Source organism: Piliocolobus tephrosceles, chromosome 1 (assembly GCF_002776525.5).
Source record: "Piliocolobus tephrosceles isolate RC106 chromosome 1, ASM277652v3, whole genome shotgun sequence".
NCBI lineage: Eukaryota > Metazoa > Chordata > Mammalia > Primates > Cercopithecidae > Piliocolobus > Piliocolobus tephrosceles.
Window position 1 is genome coordinate 41,281,119 of NC_045434.1, and position 25,624 is coordinate 41,306,742.

General features: G+C 41.4%; 1 protein-coding gene across 1 annotated transcript in view; it reads left to right on the top strand.

The window, feature by feature from the left end:
- The window catches only part of C1H1orf21 (chromosome 1 C1orf21 homolog), a 246,586-nt gene that overhangs the window by 209,774 nt on the left and 11,188 nt on the right, over positions 1–25,624 (top strand). Inside the window, exon 5 of the mRNA XM_023203458.3 lies at positions 6,208–6,268. Coding sequence (XP_023059226.1) covers positions 6,208–6,268 — 61 coding nt within the window. The remainder of the gene's footprint in view (positions 1–6,207; positions 6,269–25,624) is intronic.

Below are 25,624 nucleotides of genomic sequence, written 5' to 3' on the forward strand. Positions count from 1 at the left end.
TCTTCTGTGTGTTAGGTGTATCACAACTGGAAAGTTTAAAAGAAAAGAAAAAAAATTAACTTGAAGAAAAAGATTATATCACATGAAGATCTGTAGAGTACCTAATACATTTTCCCACTTATAGTAGAAACTTGAAAATATGATTGTTGATTACCAACAGATGACTATCCCTAAATGTTTCATTTAAAAGGTCATTGCACGTTCAAAAGTTAAAAAACAATAAGGGGTAGTTTTCTAGATTGTTCTAGAACTGACTCTAACCTTAATGATAAAATGTACTTTGTATGACTTTGAAGCTGTCCTCTCCTTCAAAGAGGCTGTGTTGTGCCAGAGGCTACAAATCTGTTGGTGTTTCACCTAAATGGAGACAAATTTCTTGAGAGTACCGATGACACTGGTACATTTGACACAGTCGCCCCTACCCCAAAATAAATTTGACTATTACATATATGTATCAATAGCCCCATAAGTCAAAATCATAAGCAGAAGAAGGTATGTTATCTCTGATTCTTCCAGAAAATTGTGACAAAAATTACCTAATACATAATCACTTTACCCCGGCTCAGTGTCTGTGGAATCACCGCAGCTATGGCCACTGTGGTGTCGCAGTTAGGAGACCTCAGGGGGTAGGTAATGGGCTCTTTAATTTTTACTTTCAAAGAAAACTGGACATGTTAAAATCCACTTACCATTTACAATGTCAGTGTAATGACGCGGCAGATGTTTTCACCCTCAGGTAATTGTTGTGCTATGGTCACAACCTCCTTAGCCCACCTCACTGCTGATCACTTTCATCTACTTTATCTGCCTTTGGGGACAGCAGATATCTGATAACACAGCCAAACCACCTTATCATCCAGGGTATCTGAAAAATGCTATTTTTAAATACTTCCCTTATCTCAGAGTTATAAAGAGAGATTGAACGGAGGAGAATTTCTCTTTTCTGTTTGAAAGAATACTTACTTAACATTGACACCCTGAAGCAGCATGCTTCACAGACTGGCTTGTGCTGAAGCTTTCAGAGGAGAAAATTCTGTTTTCCCCACAGCAGTATGCTTGTGTGTGTGTGTGTGTGTACACACATTACATACATGTGTGTATGTATTTCAAACTGTGAATCAGAACATTGGATTCCTGGAATTCAATTAAGAAATCTTTCTGGAGGGCCAAGAGAAGAGTTTTACTTTTCCTACTTGCTGACATGCGGGATCAATTTACTGTACTGATGCATAAAATAAGATGAGGCTTCTTTTTCCCCATGAGTGGAAGGACAGTCCCATACCATAAAGGCAGATCATCCTCATACCACCATTGAAGGCATGTCATCCTCATACCTTCATTTAATGCTTTAATTTGATATCAGTCAAGTGATCTACTGTCTTTGAACTTCAGTTTTCTCAGAGAGAAATGGAAGTGAAAGGTCCTGTCTTGTGGGGCTGGAGAACAAATGAAATAGGGTATGCCCACTGCTTGTGGCATTGTCTGGCACTTGGTAAAAATGCCTTAAATATTAGAAACAACACAAATGCCATTAACAGGAGTCTGCGTGAATGCACTACACTATAGTCACACAATGGGATATTAGTCAGCAGTTCAAACAAATGCACAGCAGCAATGCACAATATTGGATGGGCCCTAGCTGTCTAATATTACAGGAAAAGAGTAAGTCCTGAAAGATTACATAGAACATCATGCACTCTATAAAGTTGAAAGCAACTGAAATAGTCTGTCTTTTAAAGGCACACAAAGAGATGCATTAAAACTATATAAAAGCAAAGTGAGGGAGTGATAGTTACATCGGGTTGTGGGAACACACACACGGATGGGAGCTCACATGGAGTCAGCTATGGGTGGTTGTCAAGGTCTTCGCTTTTGTTTTTTATTTTGGTTTCACAGGTGTTTATTATACTACTTTTAAAAAACAAAATAACGTAAATAAAAGTGAGCTGTGCATGAACTACTAGTAGGGGTCTGTCACAGAATGAGGGTTAGGATGAATCTGCTTCTCTGAGGTCCAGTTGAAAAATAATGATGATCATGAAGGAAAAACTGTGTTCAGGCCGAGATTTACCAGGGACCCACCTGGTAATTGCATTTCATTTTTGCAGGGGAGGCAGAACTTTACTCCGACCCTCTCAGGGTTTCTGGCTGGACCTGAGAGTTAAATTGACATGAGACAGATTTAACAGGAGAAAAGATATCAATTTCTACATGTACATGGGAGCCCCTATAGAAAAATGAAGACCCAAGAAGTGACAAAACCCACATATTTGTATACTAGGTTGAACAAACAGAGACAGTTGTGGAAAAGCACCTGAAATATGTGGGGAGACTAAAGGAAGAAAAAAATTATTTTAACGAAGTCTCTTAGTACAGAATTCTCTTGGCCTTGACTCCCTGTCTCTGGTGATGAGAATGTTTCTTTCCTCATGGTGTTTCTTTCCTCCTCCCTGTTCATATGGGAGTTTCATCTCCTACTTTCAGGAAGAAAAGAGGAGGTCAGAGTTCCCCTTCTGCACCTGCTGTTTTCGGTTACCTTTAGCTCAAAATAATCCTTATGCCAAAGTGGGCGTATTTTAGGGTGGCTTATTCTGCCATGCTTCACGGGTGAGGTATTAGGGAATTAGGACTTTGCCTCCTCATACTTTTGTGCTTAGCTTTTTATCATTTGTAGATTTTACTTTTTTAAGACACTAAAAGTGAAAGCCCCATATCTTTTAACTCTAAAGCCCATTTTGCCCATCATTCATTAATTTGTTTACTTTGCATTAAGATGCCATCATATTGTCATCCCTAGTCCCATGAAGCTGAGAAGTCTCAGAAAGAAGAGTGTTTGAGGGTGCAGAGTTAACTCACAAGAGCTTTGCCAGCACTAAGTGCCACAGGGAGTGCTCCAGTGGTGCACTGAGTTTTCCAAGGTTGAGTTTGAGTTACTAGAGAGAAATAGGGATTACTGAAATTGTTGAGCCTTACTGGTTAAGTCAGGTACCAGTGTGCAGGCTTTTGTAAGTGAATGCTAATGAATCTTTTGTAAGTGAATCTTAGAATCAATTATTCATCCTTTATAAACTTCAGTCATAAACAATTCAGTGATCCCTTTCTAGTATCTTGAAAAAAGATAGAAAAGCCAGTGAGCTCTTCCTCCTCATCTTCCCCACTCACAATCATCAAATTGTGCATCAGAAAGGATTTTAGAATCAAGTCGTTATGCAGGGACTGTTTTCCACAGTGCAGTTTGTACTCTTGAAGGTAAACACGTATTCATGCCACTGTGTGGATAAGTTTCTTCCACATGGGAAGAGGGGACCCATGTTTATCTAGACGGGAATCAGTTGATATGGGGAAATTTTTATTTCATCAGAATAAAAATTGTCTATTGAAGAGATTTCTCTTCTTCTCTCTGAAACAATCCCATGGAGAACAGCAGAGTAAGGCCTCCTGCTTTCAGATGACACCATATCTGAGACGATGCACAGGTGACCCGTGTGGGCATTTGCTTCCCCGGCAATGTCTGACACACTTCCAGTGACAATGCAGGTTATCTAGAGGAGCCTGTCTGGTACATCGGTCTTTGACAATAACAAAGCCTCCCTTCCATTCAGTCTTTTCTAACACAACCCATGCACTGTACTTCAAGGTGTCAAGAGAGTGATTCAGTCTGGTATGTGACTCTTCTTCATGAGTTATAAAATGTGGCAAAGGCAGGCAGGCATGTTCTAATGTTCTTAGACAAAAAAAAAAAAAGGAGCATTTCTATATCATGGGACGACACAAAACTGAAATCACTGAGAGTTTTGTGGTTGCTTTCCCGAAGTTAAGCATCCCGAGGTCCTTAGCCACCACTTTTGGTCTCAAGACCCTGATAGGGATCCTGACCCTGTGATAAGGGCATTCTTGATCACAGAGGTGGCAGATACATTTGCAGAGTTACTTTTGTTTAAAAATGCCCCCTCTTATACCGCTCATGTGCATATGTATGAGTACTGACCAAATGTCACAGTTTTCATGTTGTGATATTTAAATAAAGGAGCTAATGGAAGTTAGTGACAATCATAGACAGTAGAAGGGACCTCAGTGACCAGCCCTGGTTTTATAGATGAGAACTCAGGCCCTGCACATCACCCATGCTGACAAACTCTGCTGCTTCAGCAAGGGGTCATGAATCACATGAACTTAAATAGGTGGACTCTGTCAATTAATTAAGAAATATTTTTTGCCCTCCTGCTATATTCAAGGCAGTATATGCTAAAAACTCCAATCAGTGAGTTTCCACAATGAACGTCAAATCCTAAAAATGCCTTTTTTTATGAGGTCTCTGGAATATTTTCTAGGGCAACATTTCTGGGGCAACATATACATATGCTTGTCTATCCAGTTACCTGTATTAAGAGAGAGAGAGATCTGGCTGGGCACAGTGACTCATGCCTGTAATCCCAGCACTTTGGGAGGCCAAGGTGAGTGGATCACCTGAGGTCAGGTGTTCGAGACTAGCCTGGCCAACGTGATGACACCTCATCTCTACTAAAAATACAAAAACTTAGCTGGACGCAGTGGCTCACACCTGTAGTTCCAACTACTCGGGAGGCTGAGGCAGGAGAATCGCTTGAACCCGGGAGGCGGAAGTTGCAGTGAGCCGGGATCGCACCACTGTACTCCAGCCTGGGCGACAGTGTGAGACTCCATCTCAAAAAAAAAAAAAAAAGAAATGTTTATGAGAGAGATCCTCTATTATAAGAATATGAAATTTAGAAAGATTTATATCCAACGTGGCTCAAATAAAAAATGTTTTGGTGCTTGAGACAGTGAAAACGTGAGGAACCTGGGAAAACTCAGCTATGCAAACTGACTTTTCTGTCCAGGATCCTACAGAGAGGAGACAGTTTAATGGACTCTCATCATCCCAGATTGTGTTCTGCCTTTCACACCTGCAATAAGAGAGGGCATGTTTCCCAAACAAAATGTTTACCTGATTTGAATGATCAGATAAAGGGCAGTAAGATTACATGATATATGTGAAAGTGCTTTGTAAACCATGAAAGTTGATTAGGGGAATCAGTTATATACATTGTTTTCCTTTGATAGCTGAGTTAATGTCATTGCTCACAGATTTTAATGTTGCTTTTATACAGGGGGGAGAACCTCCTCTGAGCCTCAGGCCCCATTGTCTGTCACAGGAGGCCTGGAGGGTTTCAGGTCACTCGTGCCCCTCCTTGTGGCCCCTAAAGGACAAGGCGTGATGCTAAAGGGTACATCCGATGGGCTCTTCGCCACACTTGGATATGAAGGGAAGAAGCTCATTCCAGAAGCTCAACCCCCTTCCTCAGACAGGATAACCCATAGGCACTGATAGTAACTAAAGAAAACTCTGTGTGATAACCTCTCTTATCCAGCATCCTTCGCCTCCTTGGAACACCCACAGCTATCTGCTAGGTAGAAACAACTGTCATTAAGACCATGGCCCATTAAGACTGACTAAGTCCTATACTGCCCCATGCCCTTCCCATCTGTAATTCATCCCTGCTCTCATTACCATCTTGTTTTGTCCCCACCAGCCTTGTCAGTCGTATCACTAAGAAGGCTGTTAAATGTCATAGGACAGGAAACACAGAGCAAGTGCTACTCAGACATGCATCCTCCCATGTTCCAATGGAATTGTGTTTTCAGAGGTGTATCTGCTGCCACCAGTGCAGAACGTGCTCAGGAGTAATATCAGGTCATCTGTATATCCTCAGCTTGTTTGCCACCGGCCCACACCCCTAGTCAGCTGGAGATCATGCCGATACTGACCACCTCTGTAAAATTATATTTCAATACAATAACTAGGATGCATTTTATTTTTTATTTTTCTTTTCAATGCAGTGTTGAAGTATGCCATGTGCTGCTTGCTCATGCTTTTTTTAAAATCACAAATGTGTATCTGAAGACAAAATTTGGCATGCAGCTCCCAGTAATATTACTATAAATAGCATCTGTACATTGAAAGGAAATTGTCTTCCTTTAAGTCATAGGCACTGATAGACTATTATGAAACACATTTGCAGGATTACTGTACTGTTTATCCTTCATGTAACTTCAGAGTATTTCAGTGGAAAAGTCTGCAATAAATAAATGTCTTCCCCAAAGTTGGGGGACTCAGCATTTTTCCTTTGAGGGGACCAGGTTTAGCAAAACACTAAAATATGCACTTAACTACCCTTTGTTTTTCAGCATGCACATCTCTGAAAGCCAACAAGAATTCTTCAGAATGCTGGATGAAAAAATTGAAAAGGTAAGGAGTGAAATAAATAACCTACATGTTTCAAGGGAAGTATAGTAATGGCTTCATATGTGAGGGCAATAACATTCTTGTTTCTATGTCATAAAGCTATTTTTGTGAAGGTTTGAGTGGAGAGTAAAATAAAAGTCACTGCCCTTCCAAAATAAAGTGCATGTAAGAATGTTTAATGTATAATAGAGATTCCCAGGATCCAGGACTGGCCTTGCTTATTAAAGTATGTAAAGTCAGTTGGAAATCCATAAGCAGTCTTTTTTCCTAGACCAAGCATTCTGACCACTGCATGTCATTTTGCACCCAGTGCCCTGCACTAACCTCCTACAGCAAGGGGGCCCATAGTACCTGCTGAAACCTATCGAGGGCCTATGTGTGGCACTGCTCTGAATTCTTTGCAAGCATGTTATACCTAATTCAATTTATACTTATCTCAAGATAATGGTATTGCAACAGGTATTATCTACATTTTACAGAAGGAAACTGAGGCTCAGAATGCTTGAGTAATTTATTCAGATTTGCAAGACTAATAGTGGACAAGTTGGAATTCCAGCCCAGGTCTGTCTGCCTCCAAAGCATTGTCTCCAAGTTGCTTCTCTGGTAGTGTGTGGGGATTTATATTGACAGTAAGATACAAAGTTACAAAGTTGATCTGTGTGGAAATTGAACCCACAGTTTTGATCTCAGTGTGCCATGTGCTAATCAATGGAATGAAGTATGGGATATGGTCATAATCAAGAGTTTACATACTTATAGAATTTAAATTCATCTCTTCAAAGGGGTGAATTTTAAATGTTAGAGTTACAAATCCGAGTATTATACTTTTTTTATTCTAAAGAAGAGTGAAATCCTAAGTTCAGAACATACCACACTATGGTTAAAGCATGACAGGCTGATTGTACCTTTGAAATCTTTCAGTTTTAATTTGTATTTCTTTTTACTTTGTGTCGCCCTTTTATTTTAGTGTTTATTTATGGATTTCTATGATGGATATCATTCAATGGAAGATAATGAAGGAGGTCTTAAATTCATTAGTATTATTTAGCAGCAGATCCCACTTTGAGGTGGGCCCACTGAGAGAATAATTGTATAATCTTCTAAGCCACCATTAAAAGACCAGTAAAGGTCACCAATGTGAAGAATAGAGATGGATAATGAATTAAAATGAGAGTTAAATCTATAATGTTCCTCGGAGATGCATAAATAAATATTTATTAAAGTATAGTTATTTTTTATTTTCAGTGAAATTGTGGCTTATGAATGACTTTTTAAGTTGGAAACTTCATCCAGGAACAGTTGCCAAGTTTCACATATTGGTTCAAAAGCTGTTCAATTTGTCAGTAACCTTTTTTAGTAAAGAGAAGCATAAAAAGAAATACAGATTAAGTGTCCCCAAACTGAGATCCAAAATGTCCCAAAATCTGCAACTTTTTGAGTGCAGACATGATGCTCAGAGCATTTTGGATTTCTGGACTAGAGTTGTTCAACTGGTAAGTATATATAACATAAATATTCCAAAATTTGGAAACGTTCAAAATTCAAAACACTTCTGGCCCCAGGCATTTCAGATAAGGAATATTCAACCTGTATTTTCTTCCCACTGGAATGATGAAGATCTTTTCATCCTTTCTTTATTTGGACTTCCCCAACTAGCTTGTTGGCAAGAAAAAGATTTGCATAGTAGGAGTAGATGGTAAAACTTGAAACCTGAATTTTAAGTTATCTTTTTAAACAACACTTGCAAACACTTAAAACGATATAATCTATATCCAATGTGGGTTTTTTTTTTTTGAGACGAGGTCTCACTTTGTCACCCAGGCTGGAGTGTAGTGGTGCAGTCTTGGCTCACTGCAGCCTCTGCCTCCCAGGTTCAAGCGATTCTCCTGCCTCAGCCTCCCGAATAGCTGGGATCACAGGTGTGTGTCACCATGCCCAGCTAATTTTTGTATTTTTAGTAGAAACAGGGTTTCACTGTGTCAGCCAGGCTGGTCTCGAACTCCTGATGTCAGGTGATCCACCTGCCTCAGCCTCACAAAGTGCTGGGATTATGGACGTTGAGCCACCGTGCCTGGCCCAGTGTATTTTGGTAATTGAAATTCTATCTCCTTTTACTTGACATTGAAGTTCATTGCTCCCACCTGAAATCTGAGATCCCCTTTTGCTTTTGTATCCATAATGTAGAGTATGATTGTACTACAACAAAAATGAAGTTGATAACTTGATCATTTATTGGATGGAAGCTTCCCTGGACAAAGGAGCATTAGTAGATTCAACATAAACACTGTTTCCACTATTGAATACATTTACATTTGAAGAAGAGCTCCTATCTCAGCCATGACATGTACCCAGCTGTAGATTCCTACAGGCAATTTTCTATCCTCTCTGAGCCATGCTTTCCTGCCTCTCCTCTCTTAAAGCTCATCCTTCCAAATATTTTGAATATGCTATCTTATGTGTCATTTAAACGTTAAGCCTCCAAAAATTTAAATACTCCTCCTTAATACGTGTGTTTGCTTAATGTAATCTTTGCCATAGTTTATATAACCAAAATCGAAAGCTGGATTCTTCCAAATTTCTTCCAGATTGTTTTCCTGGGCATTTACCATTGCTAAATATTTATGTGATCCAGGCTAGCATGAGGACAACCATAAATGCAAGTCAAATCTATTCAGATTTTACAGAGTTGTTTAAAAACAGAAAGAAGATTAAACTCACCTAGAGCTTCATGCTGATTGAGTCATGCTGAGAGACCTTGAGTTTTAAGATATCATCTCCCAGAAATGTCCAGTAATTCTTTTTTTCTCTCTTAAATTAATGAGAAGCAAAATTGACTAAACCTATGGAAATGTAAATGTGCCCTTCCTTGCTGCAGCCTTCACATTTATTGGATGTCTTTAGGGCATGGCTTGAATTTGCCTTCTAACCTAATTTGTCGTTGGATACCAAAAAACAAATTTCTGCTCTGTCTTCCTCAAAATAGATGTAAAAGCCCCATTAGTATATAGAAACAGGGACTGAAAGGTGGCTTCATATTTATAGTAAAACTTAATTTGCACATTTTGGACTACTCTAATTCAGAGATTGTCACAGTGCAGAGCTGCTGTTTACCTTTGCACCACAGTTGAACAAGTGGTTTTCTAAGAAGTTATGGTGACCAAAAAAAAGCAAGTAGCAAAAATGCAATTTAAAAAAATGATTCGGCCAGGCGCAGTGGCTCACGCCTGTAATCCCAGCACTTTGGGAGGCCAAGGCGGGCGGATAGCGAGGTCAGGAGTTTGAGATCAGCCTGGCCAACATGGTGAAACCTCATCTCTACTAAAAGTACAAAAATTAGCCGGGTGTGGTGGCACACTGAGGCAGGAAAATTGCTTGAACCCGGGAGGCGGAGCTTGCAGTGAGCCGAGATCACACCACTGCACTCCAGCCTGGGTGACAGAGCAAGACTCCGTCTCAAAAAAAAAAAAAAAAAAAAGATTCAGCACCTACTGAATACTATACTAAGCATTTTGCTAGTTACTCAGGATACAAAATTAGATAGGAATTATAGAGTACAATATAAATAGTAAACAGTCCCTTGCTTTGACAAGTTCAATTTTAAAAGTGAATTTTTAAAAAATCTAATTATTTTTCTGCTCAAGGAGTCCTTCACCCATCACCACCACCACCATCCTCACCCTCACCCTGCTGTTGTCACTGAGAGTGAGGTTCTCCTCCATGGAATGCAACTATTTGCCTTCTAAGCTGGTTCAGGGGTTGAAACTTCAGGTCCTTTAACCAGACATTTGGGACTTGGTACCATTTCACTATGCTGGTGGTATAGTGGTGGTAGGAGACCACAACACTCTGCTGCGACTGGAGATGACCAAGAGAGACAGATTGTCAGGAGAGCAGTGGAAGTTCAAAGAAGCTTATAATCTGATTTACTTTTGCTTTTCCTTTTGGAGAGTAAAAACACTGTGAACCAGTGGGAACCGCCTCATTTCTATTCACCTCATTATATTTTACTCTGCTAACTATCGTTATTCCATTGGAATCTATAGTTACTATTATACCTCATGATTCACAGGCTCCTAGAATCTTATTTGAAGTGTTAGCATTTGCCTAACTTTGCAGCTTTATGAAAGTGACAGTTTTCTGTGGAGCAAAGCAGTGATTTTAAACTTCATTTTTTCACTATACCTAAAGAGGAAAGACAGAATCTAGATTAAAGCAGCCTGTGGAGGAGTTTCTGAATATAGTACCAAATACAGGTGACATCAGATGTTAAGATATGCTTTCCACTGTACATTCCAGTTTATTTGTAAAAAGCAGAAAAAGTAAACACATTTGTAGGTATCTGCAATAATAGTATCTTCTACAGGCAAAACCAGAGATTTATATTTTGCTTTATGAAGATGTAAGACCCTGGCTGATGACCAGGGAGTCCTTGGCTTCCTCAAAGAGGATCCTGAATATTAAATAAAGAGTATCATAGTACAGTGCCGTTTGCACCTGGTTACTGTTTCTGATAAAAGGCTTCTTAAACTTTGTTGGGCCTTGTACATCTTTTTGGAGTCTTATAAAAGTTACAAAGACTCTGCCTATGAAAATGCACAAATCATATACACAAAACTTTTAAGTATAATTTCTGGGTTGTAAGACTCCATGGAACCTGGCCATGGGCCCCAGGCAAAGAAACTGTGGATTTCTTTATTATTTAGTTTGCTGATGTGCTTCCGTCAGATCCAGGGCCCAGCTGCAGTCATGAGCATGCATGAGCCTAGCTGGCGACCTTATCCATAGAGAGTTGTGACTTTAAAGAGGATTAGGGAACTGAGTACAGATGACACCATGCAAACTCATTCTTCTTCCTTTCTTAACATCCCCTCCTTCCTCTCTGTAAAAATAGTTCAGTCTCCTGAGGGAGAGCCATGAGCATGCCTACTGCATCTCACATATTCTTGTGTGATCTTGAGATTCGGGCTCTGTTGATTGATATTATTCAATGTGACATTTCAGGAAATGTCTGAGAAAGAGCAGTATGTGGACTTAAATAAGCTGATTTTGAAAGATGTTTGTTTGGCTGGATGCAGTGGCTCACGCCTATAATCCCAACACTTTGGGAGACCGAGGTCAGCAGTTCAAGGCCAGCCTAGCCAACATGGTGAAACCCTGTCTATACTAAAAATACAAAAATTAGCCAGACCTGGTGGTGCACGCCTATAATCCCAGCTACTCGGGAGGCTGAGGCAGGAGAATTGTTTGAACCCGGGAGGCAGAAGTTACAGTTGAGCAGAGACTGCACCACTGCCCTCCAGCCTGGGCGACAGAGCAAGACTCCATGTCAGAAAAGTAAATAAAAATAAATAAAAGGTGTTTGTTTATCTGTAGACCTCTATATCTATTGAACAGTCATTTACACTTACAAAATGTTCCTGAAGTGGCATGATTTCCATGGCCTCAGAACCAACCTGATTGGTGAGAAAGGTCATGGTAAATCTGCATTCGTAAAATTTTTTTCAAGAAGTGTCTCTTGACAGTACCTCAGATCAGTCTGATCCATGTTATGAGTCAGTGTGTCAGAGATCAGAAGACGTTTGCTTTTCATCCAGTGAAGAGTGACTTGCACATAGTTGTGAACTATGATGTTGGGTTCTACATATAAACGATTTCTGTAGTCTATTTAACCTCAGAGTTGCTACAGAACCAAATATAATATTTGGCAGATGTGGCGGATATGATGATGGGTTTTATTTTTTAACCATGTGTGTAAAGGCCTGCTTAGTGCCCACCAATGGTGAGAAAACCTGGGACTGTCACATCAAAACCTGAACAATGTAACATGGCCTGCCCCATGTGTGCAGAGAAAGTCATGGTGTGTTCCTCCCACCCAGCAGGCTGTCACTTTCAGTGGCAACCAAAGCCTTCAGCACTGGCAGAGAGATACTCTTGCTGGCATATGTAGTTTAGCAGTGGGCAGGGCTGCCATCGTCATTCCATGAAGCAATGTTTTGCTGCATGGTAAACATATTTTAACCAAGTTGCTTTGTTCATAACCAAGTCTCCTTTGTCTCCTCTCCCTTCATCACCTTACCTTGCCACCTCTCTCTTCTGAGTTTACCTTCCCTCATTCTTCAGCCAAATTAGAGTTATAATTAAAACAGGCAAGGATGTGACTCGGTCTGTTTTGGTTTTATCTCTACTGCATAGTTTTATACAGATGACTTCTTAATTGTCATGATGATGACACTGGTGTAGGAACCACTGGTGAAGTGTGTGCATACTCTGGGCTTTAGGATCCTGTGTGCCCATACAGCTAACAGTAGTAGATGAGTCCATCAAGGAAAATGAATCAGGCAACAAGCTGAAAACAAATACAACACACTTTCTTTTTTCTGGAGGGCTTGATTTTCAGAAAATTCTTGAGGATCTATCAGCCTGGCTCTTTAGGGAGCAAGAAGAAGAGGAGAGTTCGGTTTCTAACACAACATAGTCATGAGTCCAAATAAAAACCAGGCCATTTCTGTGCATCAGATGTGGCCAGCAATGCTCTGAACTCAATAGCAGTGTGAGGCACAGTCAGTGAATGGTGTCATTTTGCCGTGGATTCAAGTATTTGGACAAGGAAAGAAACCCAAGGTACCACTGAGAGCAACAGAGACAGGAATGTTGGTGTGTCTCATTCCCTTGACTTGTTCCCATTCAACTTCTCCTTTCCCTGCCTTCTCTTTAGATATCCTTTGCTCTTCCTGCCCATCACCTTTCCATTCATTGGGTTTGGCAGCCATGGATGTTGCATCAGCCCTACAGAGAACACACAGGGAGAGAAAGGGTACCAGTCTTGGTAACTACTGCATTATTATTTAAGAACATCTAAAAAGACTCACTTTAGACTGACAGCTCCCTAAGGATAAGAATTGGGTCTCATTTGTCTTTGTTTCCTCAGAACCAACACAGGACTTGGGACAAAAAGATGCTTAAGAAACTTGTTGAATGAGTGAATGATGCAGATAGAACACTGGGCTTCAAATGGAGACAGAAGCATACAAAGGCAGGAAACGTGACCTGGAAGACTCCTAGAGTAGAGCTCTCTACTTGGAGCAGCATAGCAGGTATAGAGCAAACTCAGTGCCAGATCACTGGATTGACAGAGGCCTAGGGAAGGAGGCAGCACGGTGCAAGAGAAAGAGCCCGTGCTTCAAACCTGGGCCAAAGCCAAGGATTAGCTCTGGCAGCGGCTGTGTGACCCCAGATTAATTTAAACTCTCTGATTCTCACTTTCCTCACCAAAAAAAAGTTGAGAAATCATACTGACTTGTCTGGGATGTTGAAGAAAATACACAGAGTCTCCAGTAGTGTTTGATATGTTTATGTGCTCTGTGATTGGTAGCCTTCATTTTGGTTGAAGTCACCTGTATTTGTACCATCAAGGCCATTTATACAGGAAGGATTTGGGATGGGATTGGGGGGTGGTGCTAAGACTGAACCTGAAAATGCAGAACTTAGAAACTTGGATCCTGCGTGAGCAAGTGCCTTCCTATGGTACAAATATCTCCTTGTAGAAAGAGTATTAGAATCGCACACTTTCCAGTGTATTCATCCACCTCCCTCCTATGTGGTATAATAAACATGTTCAGGAGTTAGATTCTTGTGAACACTTACAGAGCCATTAAATAACCTGTGCTAACTTTCGAGCTGTGATTACAGAATGAGTCAGTGAGTCAATGGCATGGGCACAGCTGAATCCCTATATATTTTTTTCTGTTCGGAAGTTTTACTCTTAATTGTTAGTCTCATTTGAAAGGTTTTTATCAGCCTTTTAAAAGACATTCATTGGCCAGGTGTAGTGGCTCATGCCTGTAATCCCAACACTTTTGAGAGCCTGAGGTGGGAAGATCACTTGAGGCCAGGAGTTTGAGACCAGCCTGGGCAACATAGCGAGACCCTGTCTCTACAAAAAATAAAAATTAGCCAGGCATGGTGGCATGTACCTGTAGTCCCAGTTACTTGAGAGGCTGAGGCAGGAGGATCACTTGAGCCCAGGAGTTTGAGGCTGCAGTGAGCTGTGATCATGCCACTGCACTCCAACCTGGGTGACAGAGCAAGACTTTGTCTCTTAAAAAAAAGAAAGTATTAATATCAGCCTAAATATGCTTATAACAACAACAAAAAGAAATTAGGAAAGGGGCTCCAAACAAAATCATAGAAATTGTAAGACTGACTTCTTTAATCCATTTAATAAACTTGACACGAACATGTTCTCTGGACCTAGAAATGAGCCAGGACCATGAGAAGCACATAATGAGAAAGTAGAAAATACGATTCTTGTCTTTAGGGAGCTTCAAATCTGGAAGAATAACATTTGGCATTGGAAGGAACTTTAGAGAATGTCTTATCCAATTATTTACCCTCAACTTTTCATCTCCCACTAAACGGCACCCTCCATAGCAAAGAATGAGACATTCCTGTTTATATCAGCTGGGAAGGAATTATGAGGCATATTATGTTCTGAACATTGCTTGAAAAATGTATTCTGAAGTACCTTGTTATTTCTGGTGCACTTTGTTCCTCTCTTTCACAATTCTATCGAGTGCAGGCACATTCTGCTCTGTTCCTAGAGAAAGCGTTCTTGGAGTAGACACTTCTAGACTCCGCTCACTTCAATTCCATTTTTCTAAGTTGATTCAAAAAGGAGTACCAAAAAATTGTAAGCTCGTATTTACAAAACTGATTGTTGGAGGCTTGCTTAGAGATGCTTAATCATACCCTGCATCTCTTCTGAGTTTCTTACAACTTGAAAACAGACACAGGGAGCCAGATGAGTATCATGGTCAGTATCTACCTTATTAATGGGCTGAATGATTCCCAGGTGTGGATCCAGAGCAAGTTTGGAATATATTCATAACACTTAAAACATCAAACGATTTGTAGGCATAATATATAAAGAAGTAATGTTAGTACAAACCAGTAAAAACCATCAATTAAGCTACAGTAAAGTTCACTGCCGCATTCTTTATTCAATAGCCAAAAAAACAGAAGCAAACTAAGTATTCACCCATGGAGAAACAAATAATTAAAATCCTCCATATTCCTACAGTGCAATATTATGCAGCAGTTAAGAGACATAAACCAGGCGTGTATATGCCTGTATATATATATGTGTGTGTGTGTGTGTGTGTGTGTGTGTGTGTATATATATGCCCGGTTTATGTCTCTTAACTGCTGCATAATATTGCACTGTAGGAATATATATTGCACTGTAGTAATACATATATATACACATATATATGTATATATATACACAATCTATAATTGTGACTATATATGTGTGTATATATATATGTGTGTGGATATATATACACACATATATATACACACATAAAGTCACAATTATAGATTTCAAATACAATTATTAAGTGAAGAGAGGATTATGCAGAATGATAAAAATTGTATGGTACCATGTACATTAAAAACATAAAAATACGTTGTTTATAGATGGACATTCAACAAATATTTATTAAGCACCATCAGTTTTTATATGGCATATTTACAAATGGCATGTGTTTATATCTGTTATATATTTAAATATTCATATACACATAAAAGTGTAGTGTATTTGTTATATCAATATAACATGAATATCAAAGTATCTGAAATGATACCAAACGTACAAACCGACCAAACCCATGAACACGGCTGTACCCGGGGATGGGGGATGAGCGATGGGCGGTAGTTTCATTTCTTAGAAGGCGGGCAGAGGCTAGCAGCAGATGGTACAAAAATAGTTCTTATGTCTAGTGGTGGGAATATAGTGTCTTTACATTCTTCATGCTTTTCTGTATCTTTTACATTCCTCAAAATCAAAAGAAGTCTATGAAAACAGGAGTGTGTTTTTTGACCAAGTGTCAAATGGAAAAAACAAAAGCAGATTACACAGTGGTCACTGGCTTTGCTGCATCTTCCCCTGGGTCCCAACATGTGGATTTGGGTGGAAGAAAACCTTCAGGAAGTGCTAACGTATGGGCCATGGGCCCTGCTCTAGGTCCCTGGAAACACTGCTGATTTAGATTTCACTTGAAATCACTGCTGTTTCCAAGGGCTCTGATAGTCATGGGCACAGATGCAGTTGAATTGCCTGACCTCTATTAATTGCTGTTCTTATTGACCAATTAGCCAAATGTGTGACAACCCTTAATTTAACCTGCGTTTCATAATTCAGTAAGCCAGATAGTCCCCACGGATCGGTAGTTCTGATGGCCCCAGCCTGTCCATGTGTCCTCTGGGGCTCCTTCGATTGTTATCCTCCCAAAGTGCTCATTCTCAGAAAATTGGTTAATCAGGCCAGTGGAAGTCTCAGTCTCCACAGTAAAGTCCCATGGGCCCTACTCATCTTCCTCTTCTGGGGCGCACGCAGGTTGGCCACCTTAGCCATGCCCTGGAAGAGGAAGGAAGCCAAACAGAAGTGTTCTCCCCAGCCCTGGGCCCCAGATGCTCACTCTTTACTGCCCTCTGGGCCTCTCTCCTTCCTGTCTGGCTAGTCCATTGTTCTCTGCCTTCTAGAGAGAGGGCCCTCCAATCAGTAGCTGAAGTCTTCTTCCTGGCCAAATGCATGTGCTTCCTGTGCTGAAAGCAAAGAGAAAGGAAGGGAAGGTGAGCCCTGTGGTCCCTCAAACAGTGTCACCCCCCTTTGTGGAGAGGAAAGAAAGGAATCAGCTTAAAGTATGTCCCTCACCTCTTCCTCTTCAGGGGCCCAGCCCATGGAACAGTGAAGGGGCAAACCCAGTCTCTTCTCCTTTCTCCACATGTGACTGGCTGAGTCGGTCACCATCCAGAGGGTCTCAACAGGTGTGAGGCAAGGGACTAATGGGGACCTGCCAACTTCTCTAATCCAGCAAGAAAACTGATCCTCATCTAACTCCTTCTGATATTTCCTGGTTAAAAACCGTAATGAAAGGAGATGTGTGATTAGTCTCCCCAAACCTCCATCCAAGTTCAATATAAATTCTAGTGTGTATGTGGAACAGAGAGCTCTTTCAGAACAAAGAGCTCTAAAGAGTTTGTCTGGAAGGCACATCTTTGTCAAGAGGCAAATGAATTAAAATGCCAGGTTTGCTAAAGCCATTGTCCAAAATGAAGTGAATCCTGGGGGAAGTGTGTGAGGCTCCAGTCTACCAAATGGGTTTTCCCAGTTTCCTGGCTTGGGGGCAAGGTGGTAGCATTTGAATCTTAACTCTTACACTTGAGAAGACACTAAGACATCCCTTTTAATTAAGTCCAATGAATAGCATGGAAATCTTCCACAAAAAATTATGATATGTCTGATTAGAAGAAGTCAGTCACAACAGGGAAGAATGTTATAAGATAATGTTAAGTGAAAAACAAAATAAAACACTGTGTCTATAATAGGATTGAAATGATATAAAAATGTCATGCATGTGGACAAAGATTGAAATTAAATTTGAAGACTGATTGGGAAGAGATGCTGTTGGAGATGAACTTTTCCATTTAATTTTGATTTTCATTGTTTCCATGTTTGTAAACTAAGAACAGTGTTTGCAGAAGAGCTCTGGAGAGACGTCTCTTAAGGTGGAAATTATCCCTGCTGTTTGAGCTCTGAAGAGGGCAAAACCTTTGAACAGCATTAGCCTCTGATGCTACTGGTGGTTAATTCTGTTCTCTGCGGCAGGGCAGGCAAACTATGGCTCATAAGCCACATCCAGCCTGTGAGACAAGAATGGTTTTTACACATTTAAATGGTTCGGAGAAAATAAAAGAAGAAGACTATTTTGTGACATGTGAAAAACAGCATGAAATTCAAATTTCAGTGTCCATAAATAAAGTTTTATTGGAACCCAGCCATACTCATTCATTTACTTTTATCTATGGCCACTTTCAAGCTTACAATGGCAGAGTTGAATCGCAATGAGACCATATGGAATGCAAGGCCTAAAATATTTACTGTGGCCCTTCCCAGAGGAAGTTTGCCAAGGCCTGCTCTCGGACATCAGTTCAATATGGCCAAGAGAACATGGTCGTCTGCGTTCTTTCTCCCTGTCTTTATCCTCACTCCTGCTCGCCTCCTTGTGGGGAAAGAACATCATTGAAGTCATCCAAGTGCCAGCCTCTCAAATAAAGCTTAAAAAGTATGTGGCTTAAAGCTTCCAAAATATCCTCCTTACTGTTGGTGAAATGGGGATTCGGATATCATAAACACTTCATAGGAGTTTCAAAGCTGTTTAGTTAATACTTATTCTCTCTTGGAAGTGAAAAGCCCAATATCCCAGGATTGTTGTCACTACTGTTATTATCATGGTGATCATTCCTATATATGGTCAAAGAAACAGTCAGAGGCTGTCACACTCCACTGCTCATTACAAACGAGACCTTTTTCCAGCTGAAATAATAACGTGTGAGTCTAATTAGAATAAAGCTCATTAGAGTCGGAGACAGCCATTAATGCCTCGATTGATTTTTCTAATGAAGTAAGCCGGGGGAGGAGACTTTAACAGCACAGCTAATTATTTTTTGCTTTTCTTCAGTATGTCTTTGGCATTTAAAACTGTTCTTATGACTTGTTGTTTGACTGTAAACGAAAATGCTGCTGAAAGTGCTCTGTGATTAAAGAGGCTCTGACACGTCCAGCCCTGGGAAAGGGGTGGAAGACACCTGCTTCCTACAGGAGGAGGGCCCTGCAGCCCTGCAGGAGGAGGTTTAAGCCCAGCAGCCCCTGGGGATAGCCTTCCTTCCACTTTTCCAGCCTCCTCTTCCTGTGTGTTCCAGGTTCTAGCTAGTCATGCACAGATGCTCAAGCTACAGAATGTGGTTGTCTGCTCCTGCAATCCTGGTTCAAGGACAGAGCTGAAACATACAGATTTCTTATGGAAACTTGGATCTGAGGTTGCCTCTGGATGGTAAAACATGGAGGAAGGGCTTAGAGGATAAAAGATGTTAGGTGGACAGAGGAGGGAGATGCCTATTAAATTTATGCACCAGAATGCAGATGGGGCAATTGTGCTTCATTAATCAAGATGCTCTTTGCCACCCAGAAAGCAGTTAAGTCCCACGGTACAGGATAAAGGCTGTCAAGGAAGGATAACAATAAGTCAAGAAACTGAGACTCAGGATGTAACAGACTTGGGAGACTCAGAACAGGGAGGATGAGGTGTACCCCAAAAGCTATTGAAATAATAAATTTCATAAATTTTTAAAAGTCTTACTGAATGAGGAAATTATTCAACAAAAGGACATTATCTCAGTGACTGTGATATTAGAAATATAGTTTAGTGATAATGCACAGTCCAGCAGCTAACAGAGATTCCCAGTGTCATCCAGACAGGTAAAGGAGCAGAGGAAAAATTCTTTAGGTGATCATTCAGCTAGTCACCAAGCAACAAGAGCCTGCTTTATGACAAGCATAACAGCTTACACTTCCAGACAGAAAGAAGCCTCATTAAAATGAACTTCTGTCATGAGCCTTTATTACAAAACTTCATGTTTGCTTTCTACAGACCCAAGAGTCTTGACCGGACTTGTTTACTGACTCCATTGCCCTACCATGAGGTTCTTTAACTCAGAACTTTTTGTGATGAAAGCAAAAGACAGAGTTTAAGATGTCTGGCTGGCCGGGCGCGGTGGCTCACACCTGTAATCCCAGCACTTTGGGAGGCCGAGGTGGGCGGATCACAAGGTCAGGAGATCGAGACCATCCTGGCGAACACGGTGAAACCCCGTTTCTACTAAACATACAAAAAATTAGCTGGGCGTGGTGGCGGGCGCCTGTATTTCCAGCTACCAAGAGGCTGAGGCAGGAGAATGGTATGAACCTGGGAGGCGGAGGTTGCAGTGAGCAGAGATCGCGCCACTGCACTCCAGCCTGGGCGACAGAGCCAGACTTTATCTCAAAAAAAAAAAAAAAAAAAAAAAAAGATGTTTGGCTGAGGCTGGGTGTGGTGACCCATGCCTATAATCCCAGCATTTTGGGAGGCCAAGGCAGGTGGATCAGCTGAGGTCAGGAGTTCGAGACCATCCTGGCCAACATGGTGAAACCTTGTCTCTGCTAAAAATACAAAAATTAGCCAGGCGTGGTGGTACATGCTACGTGGGAGGACAAAGGTTGCAGTGAGCCAAGATCATGCCTCTGCACTCCAGCCTGGGCAACAGAGCCAGACTCCATCTCAAAAAAAAAAAAAAAAAGATACTTGACTGAACATTATAGAAAGAGAACTGGATCTGATTCCACATGTGATTTATGTGGGTATTAGTAGTCCCCTTTATCCACTGTTTCAGTCATCCAGAGTCAACAAGAAGGGTGAGTATAGTACAGTAAGATATTTTGAGAGAGAACACATTCACATAACTTTTATTACAGTATATTATTATAATTGTTCTCTTTTATTATTAGTTGTTATTATTATTACTCTCTTGCTATGCCTAATTCTTTTTTTATTTTTGAGAGAGAGTTTCTCTCTGTCACCCAGGCTGGAGTGCAGTGGCATGATCTCGGCTCACTGCAGCCTCTGCCTCCTGAGTTCAAGTGATCTGCTGTCTCAGCCTTCTGAGTAGCTGAGATTACAGGTGCATGCCACCACACCCAGTTAATTTTGTATTTTTAGTAGAGATGGGGTTTCACCATGTTGGTCAGGCTGGTCTCGAACTCCTGACCTCAAGTGATCCACCCACCTCGGCCTCCCCAAGTGCTGGGATTACAGGCATGAGCCTAATTTATATAGGTAGGTATGTATAGGAAAAATATAGTATATGTAGGGTTCAGTACTCTCTGAGGTTTCAGGCATCCACTGGTAATTTTGGAACAAATTCCCCATGGATAAGTGGGGGCAATAATACTTAGATAAATACAAATAATGAATAATGGACAGTGGGATTCTAGTATCAACCTGAGTTTCCTCTCTTTGCAGTCCTGTTGCCCCTCTCCTAAGTTCCAAGCTATTCTTTTAACAGGTTGTATTGTTTAAAAAGGCTGCATCTTCCATCATGATGTGCAAAACATTGATGGTTTTCTTCCCTTGCTAAAGAACCAGGACACTTTCTGTGTAATACCATTTAACAGCCTCCACCCTGCTACCCCACAGCCCAGCACTGCTTCCCTCCAAAGCCAGAGTGTTCATAACCCTTGGATGTGGGCCACACAAGGATTCCCTTAGGTACCCAAAATACAAAGATGGACAAGAAACATGTTTTCCCCCTCAATAAGGGAGGCAAACATTTTGCCTAAAATTCTGTACAACATGGTGGTACAATGGAAGGACCACTGAGAAGGGAAGAGACTGTTTCTCCCTAGAGCAACTACAGGGAAATCCCAGCTACTTGGGAGGCTGAGGAAGGAAAATTGCTTGAACCCGAGAGGTGGATGTTGCAGTGAGCTGAGATCATGCCGCTGCACTCCAGCCTGGGTGACAGAGCGAGACTCTTTCTGAAAAAATAAAAATAAAGAGATGGGATGGGAGCAGGAGAAGCCAGCCAGGACAGAGTGAGAAGCACCAAGGCCCTGTGGTACTTGGCTTGTTTGAGGATCTGAATGTGAACTGACTGATTGAGATGTGGGCCCCATTTCTCACCTAGACAGTCTTATTTACTGTTGGACCAGTTGGTCTCATTTTTCAATATCATCATAAGAGCTACAATTTATTAAGCACCCACCATGTGCCTAGCTTTGCTAAATACTTTACGTGTATATGTTTAATCCCTACAACTCTGCAAGTTAGGTTTTATTGTCCCCATTTTACAGATGGAGAAACAGATTCAACACTTCCTGTCAGTCACTTTCATCTTGTCTACTCCAGTGGGAGAATACTCAGTTCACACTGATTGTTACATGTCTTAGGGGTGTGTGTATTGGGCTGAATGCATAACATGTCTACAGAAACATACTGAAAACATATATGATGAGATCATACCTGACACTGAATGACAAGGCCTAGAGCAGCAGTCCCCAACCTTTTTGGCACCAGGGACTGGTTTTGTGGAAGACAGTTTTTCCATGGATGGGGAGTTGGGTGGTGCGGGGTGGGGGTAGTTTCGGGATGATTCAAGCACATTACATTTATTGTGCACTTTATTTCTGTTATTATGTATTCACTATAATGTAGAATCAGTGGGAGCCTTGAGCTTGTTTTCCTGCAACAAGACAGTCCCATCTGGGGATGATGGGAGAGAGTGACAGATCATCAGGCATTGGATTCTCATAAGGAACGTGCAACCCAGATCCCTCACATGCACAGTTCGCAGTAGGGTTCGTGCGCCTATGAGAATCTGACACTGCCGCTGATCTGACAGGAGGCAGAGCTCAGCTTCACTCACTCACCTGCCGCTCACCTCCTGCTGTGTGACCTGGTTCCTAACAGGCCATGGACCAGTAGCGGTCCATGGCTTGAGGACTGAGGACCCCTGGCCTAGACTATTTGTCTTTTTTAAATCTGTGGAGGAAAAGTACTTTAGGCACATTGGAGGAACAGGTTCCTAAAGTCATTCTTTGAGCTGTTTCTCTTTAGTAGGATTTAAAATTAGGATGATATCCTTTCCTTTACTACTCTTTAATACCTCTAATTCTTATCATAGACACTTCAACAAACAAAAATCCGTTACCCTAGAACTTTAGAAATGTGTGTCCTACATTGACATCAACTTACACTTGCAGAAGGATAATAATACAGATAGCTGAAGAAGATGTGGAAACCTCGCCACAGAGTAGGGTGTGGTTGGAAAAATTTCGGTAGGCAAAGGTTCCTTGGGGTTTTTTGAGTCTGTACCCGAAGGCATTGATGGTTCTTTCAAACAACCCGTCTTTGTCAGCATCACTAGGAGTTTCTGTTCTCCCAGTTCTCGAGGGCCTCCTGGGGATCTTGCTGTCTGCGGCTTTCAGTGTGTCCTTTGCACAAGCAGGGGATTGTGACTAAGAGCCTCCAGTTCTAATTGAGTAACGCGTCCTGACAAAGATTTCCATTTGGGGTTCCTTTAAGGGGGAAGGGCATACTTCAGCGAAGAATTGTTGTGTATTTCCCAAACCCAGCTCCCACTTCCTGCCTTCTGACAGCTGAAGGTCTTCAGGTTCTCTTTTTAGCACAATTCTTTAAAAATTAAATGAGACATGAAGTCGTGCTACAGAAGCAGGCTCCCTGTCCTGCCCAGTAGGACCAGTGTGCAGATGGCGTCCCCTGTGATACTGAGATGGGGCCCCTCCAATGACAATTCTCTTAAATCCCCTTGATTTTTATTGACTTATTTATTTTTAAAGTGGCATATAGTAATTGTACATATTTATAGGGTACATGTGATACTTTGATACATGCATGCAGTGTGTAATGGTCAAATCGGGGTACTTAGGATATGCATCACATCAAAGAGTTATCATTTCTTTGTGTTGGAAACATTTCAAATCTTCTCACTACTCTGAAATATACAATATGTTACTATTAACTCTAGTCACCCTACTGTGCTGTTGAACACTAGAATTTATTCCTTCTTAACCAGCCTCTCTTCATCCTCGCCCCAAGCCTACTGTCCTTTGCACAAGATAATCACCTCTGGTAGTCACCATTCTCAGGTCTCCTTTCTTAGAATGGCACTGGATGGCTGTATGACTTATGACCGTATCTTTCTTTCAATGTGTTTTGATTTTAAAGTTCATTACCAAAGCAGTTGCTTCTCAGTGCTGCTGAAACAGGTGATAATAAAAAATGAAGCTGAATTGAATTTGAATTTACTTATCGGTCACTACAGTTGTAACAAAGGCAAGGAGCAGCCCTGTGGGCTTGTGCTTCTCTGAGCTCTCCCCACAAGCATCAGGGCTTCACTCTTTGCCTTGCAGGACTGATATAAATAGTAAGTGAAATAATATCTGCAAAGCAGCTAATGGTGTTTTCTTCCTCCGTTGTATAGTAATGATAATAATTTCAGAGTAGCCAATGCTTGGGAAATGAAAGTTGCAGAGTCTTGTGTTTACAAAGAGGGTTTACATTGTATTTGTCCCTCAAAAGGTGGAGTTGGGGAGCCTTTACTGTGGTTTGAAATGGTCCTTCTACTGCATAGCCCAGAAACTCATTTACCAAGTTGAAGACAATGAGAACACCACTTTTCATGTATGTGTGTGTACATGTGTGCACACGTGTGCGTATGTGTGTGTGCACATGTGTTTGTGTGCACGTGTTCGTGTGTGTGCATGAGTGCCTGTGTGTGTGTGTGTGTGTGTATCTGTCTGCCATTCCTTCCAAGTTCTTCCTCGTGGATGAAGCACCCTCTAAACCTCACATTGGCTGGCTGAGACTGTGCTTTGAGGCCTCATTTAGTCATAGGTAATCAAGGGACTTCGGTTTCTGCCATAGAAGTTTTCTTCCTGTACATGGGTTTGTGGCCTGTCTGGAGTGCAAGGCTGAGGTGGGAGAAGAGTTCCCTGGCACCTATCAGATGACAGCTTGTGGTCATAGTCCTTCCTCACCTGACAGCCACTAAGGAAGGAGGTCCCTGTTCCCCTGCCAGGGGGACTGAACAAACACAGGGTTTATAATAACAACAGTTACAATAATAACAGCAGTAGTAGTAATAGTAGCATTAGCTAACACTTACTGACTACTTGCCAGACACTGTATTTCTTTCCATTTAATCCTGACCATAACTCTGTGGAATGGAGACCATGACTATCCCCAGGAAACCAAAGCCCAGCAATTTACGCGATGTCAGACAACAATGTATATGTACATATGTACACTGGAGATGTCCACTTTCCTTTCCTAATAAAACTCCATGAGCCCTGCCTTTCCTCTCCAACTGAATACTTGGGTCCATTTGTATGTTTCCTCTCTGAGCCTTGTGAGTTGGGGATCTGGGATCTGTGGAGAGCATCATTTGACATTTATGGCATTGTGTGGATACATTTGTGTGTGTCTTGTTCCCCAGATTAAAGAATAAACCCCCAGTGGCCAGGGACCTTGAAGTTCTTTCTAGCTCTCCAGTGTGTGACTCAGAGCATGTCTCCTGAGTGGCCTGGGCCAAGGGGAGGGATGGCATCTGCTTGGGCAGTGACACCAGGGAGGCTGCCCATGGGATGACTGCCAAGTACACACTCCTCTTGTCAGGAAGACTGGTTACCCAGCTTCTCTGCTCAGGAGCGGTTTTGTGCAGCAAGTAAAACAAGCCTAGAGATGACACTAGACTCAGACACTCTGCAAGCGGCAGGGGTGGGAGTTAGCAATCTGATGGTGGAGGAAACCAAAACATGCTAAGGGGTGAATCCCATTCAAGGGGGCAAGCAATCTGGGGCCAGTTGGCATGGGAGTGAGCAGCTCTGCCTGCTGCCACAGGCCTGAAGACTTCATTGTGTGGCTATATATATATATATATTTTTTTTTTTTTTTTTTTTTTTTT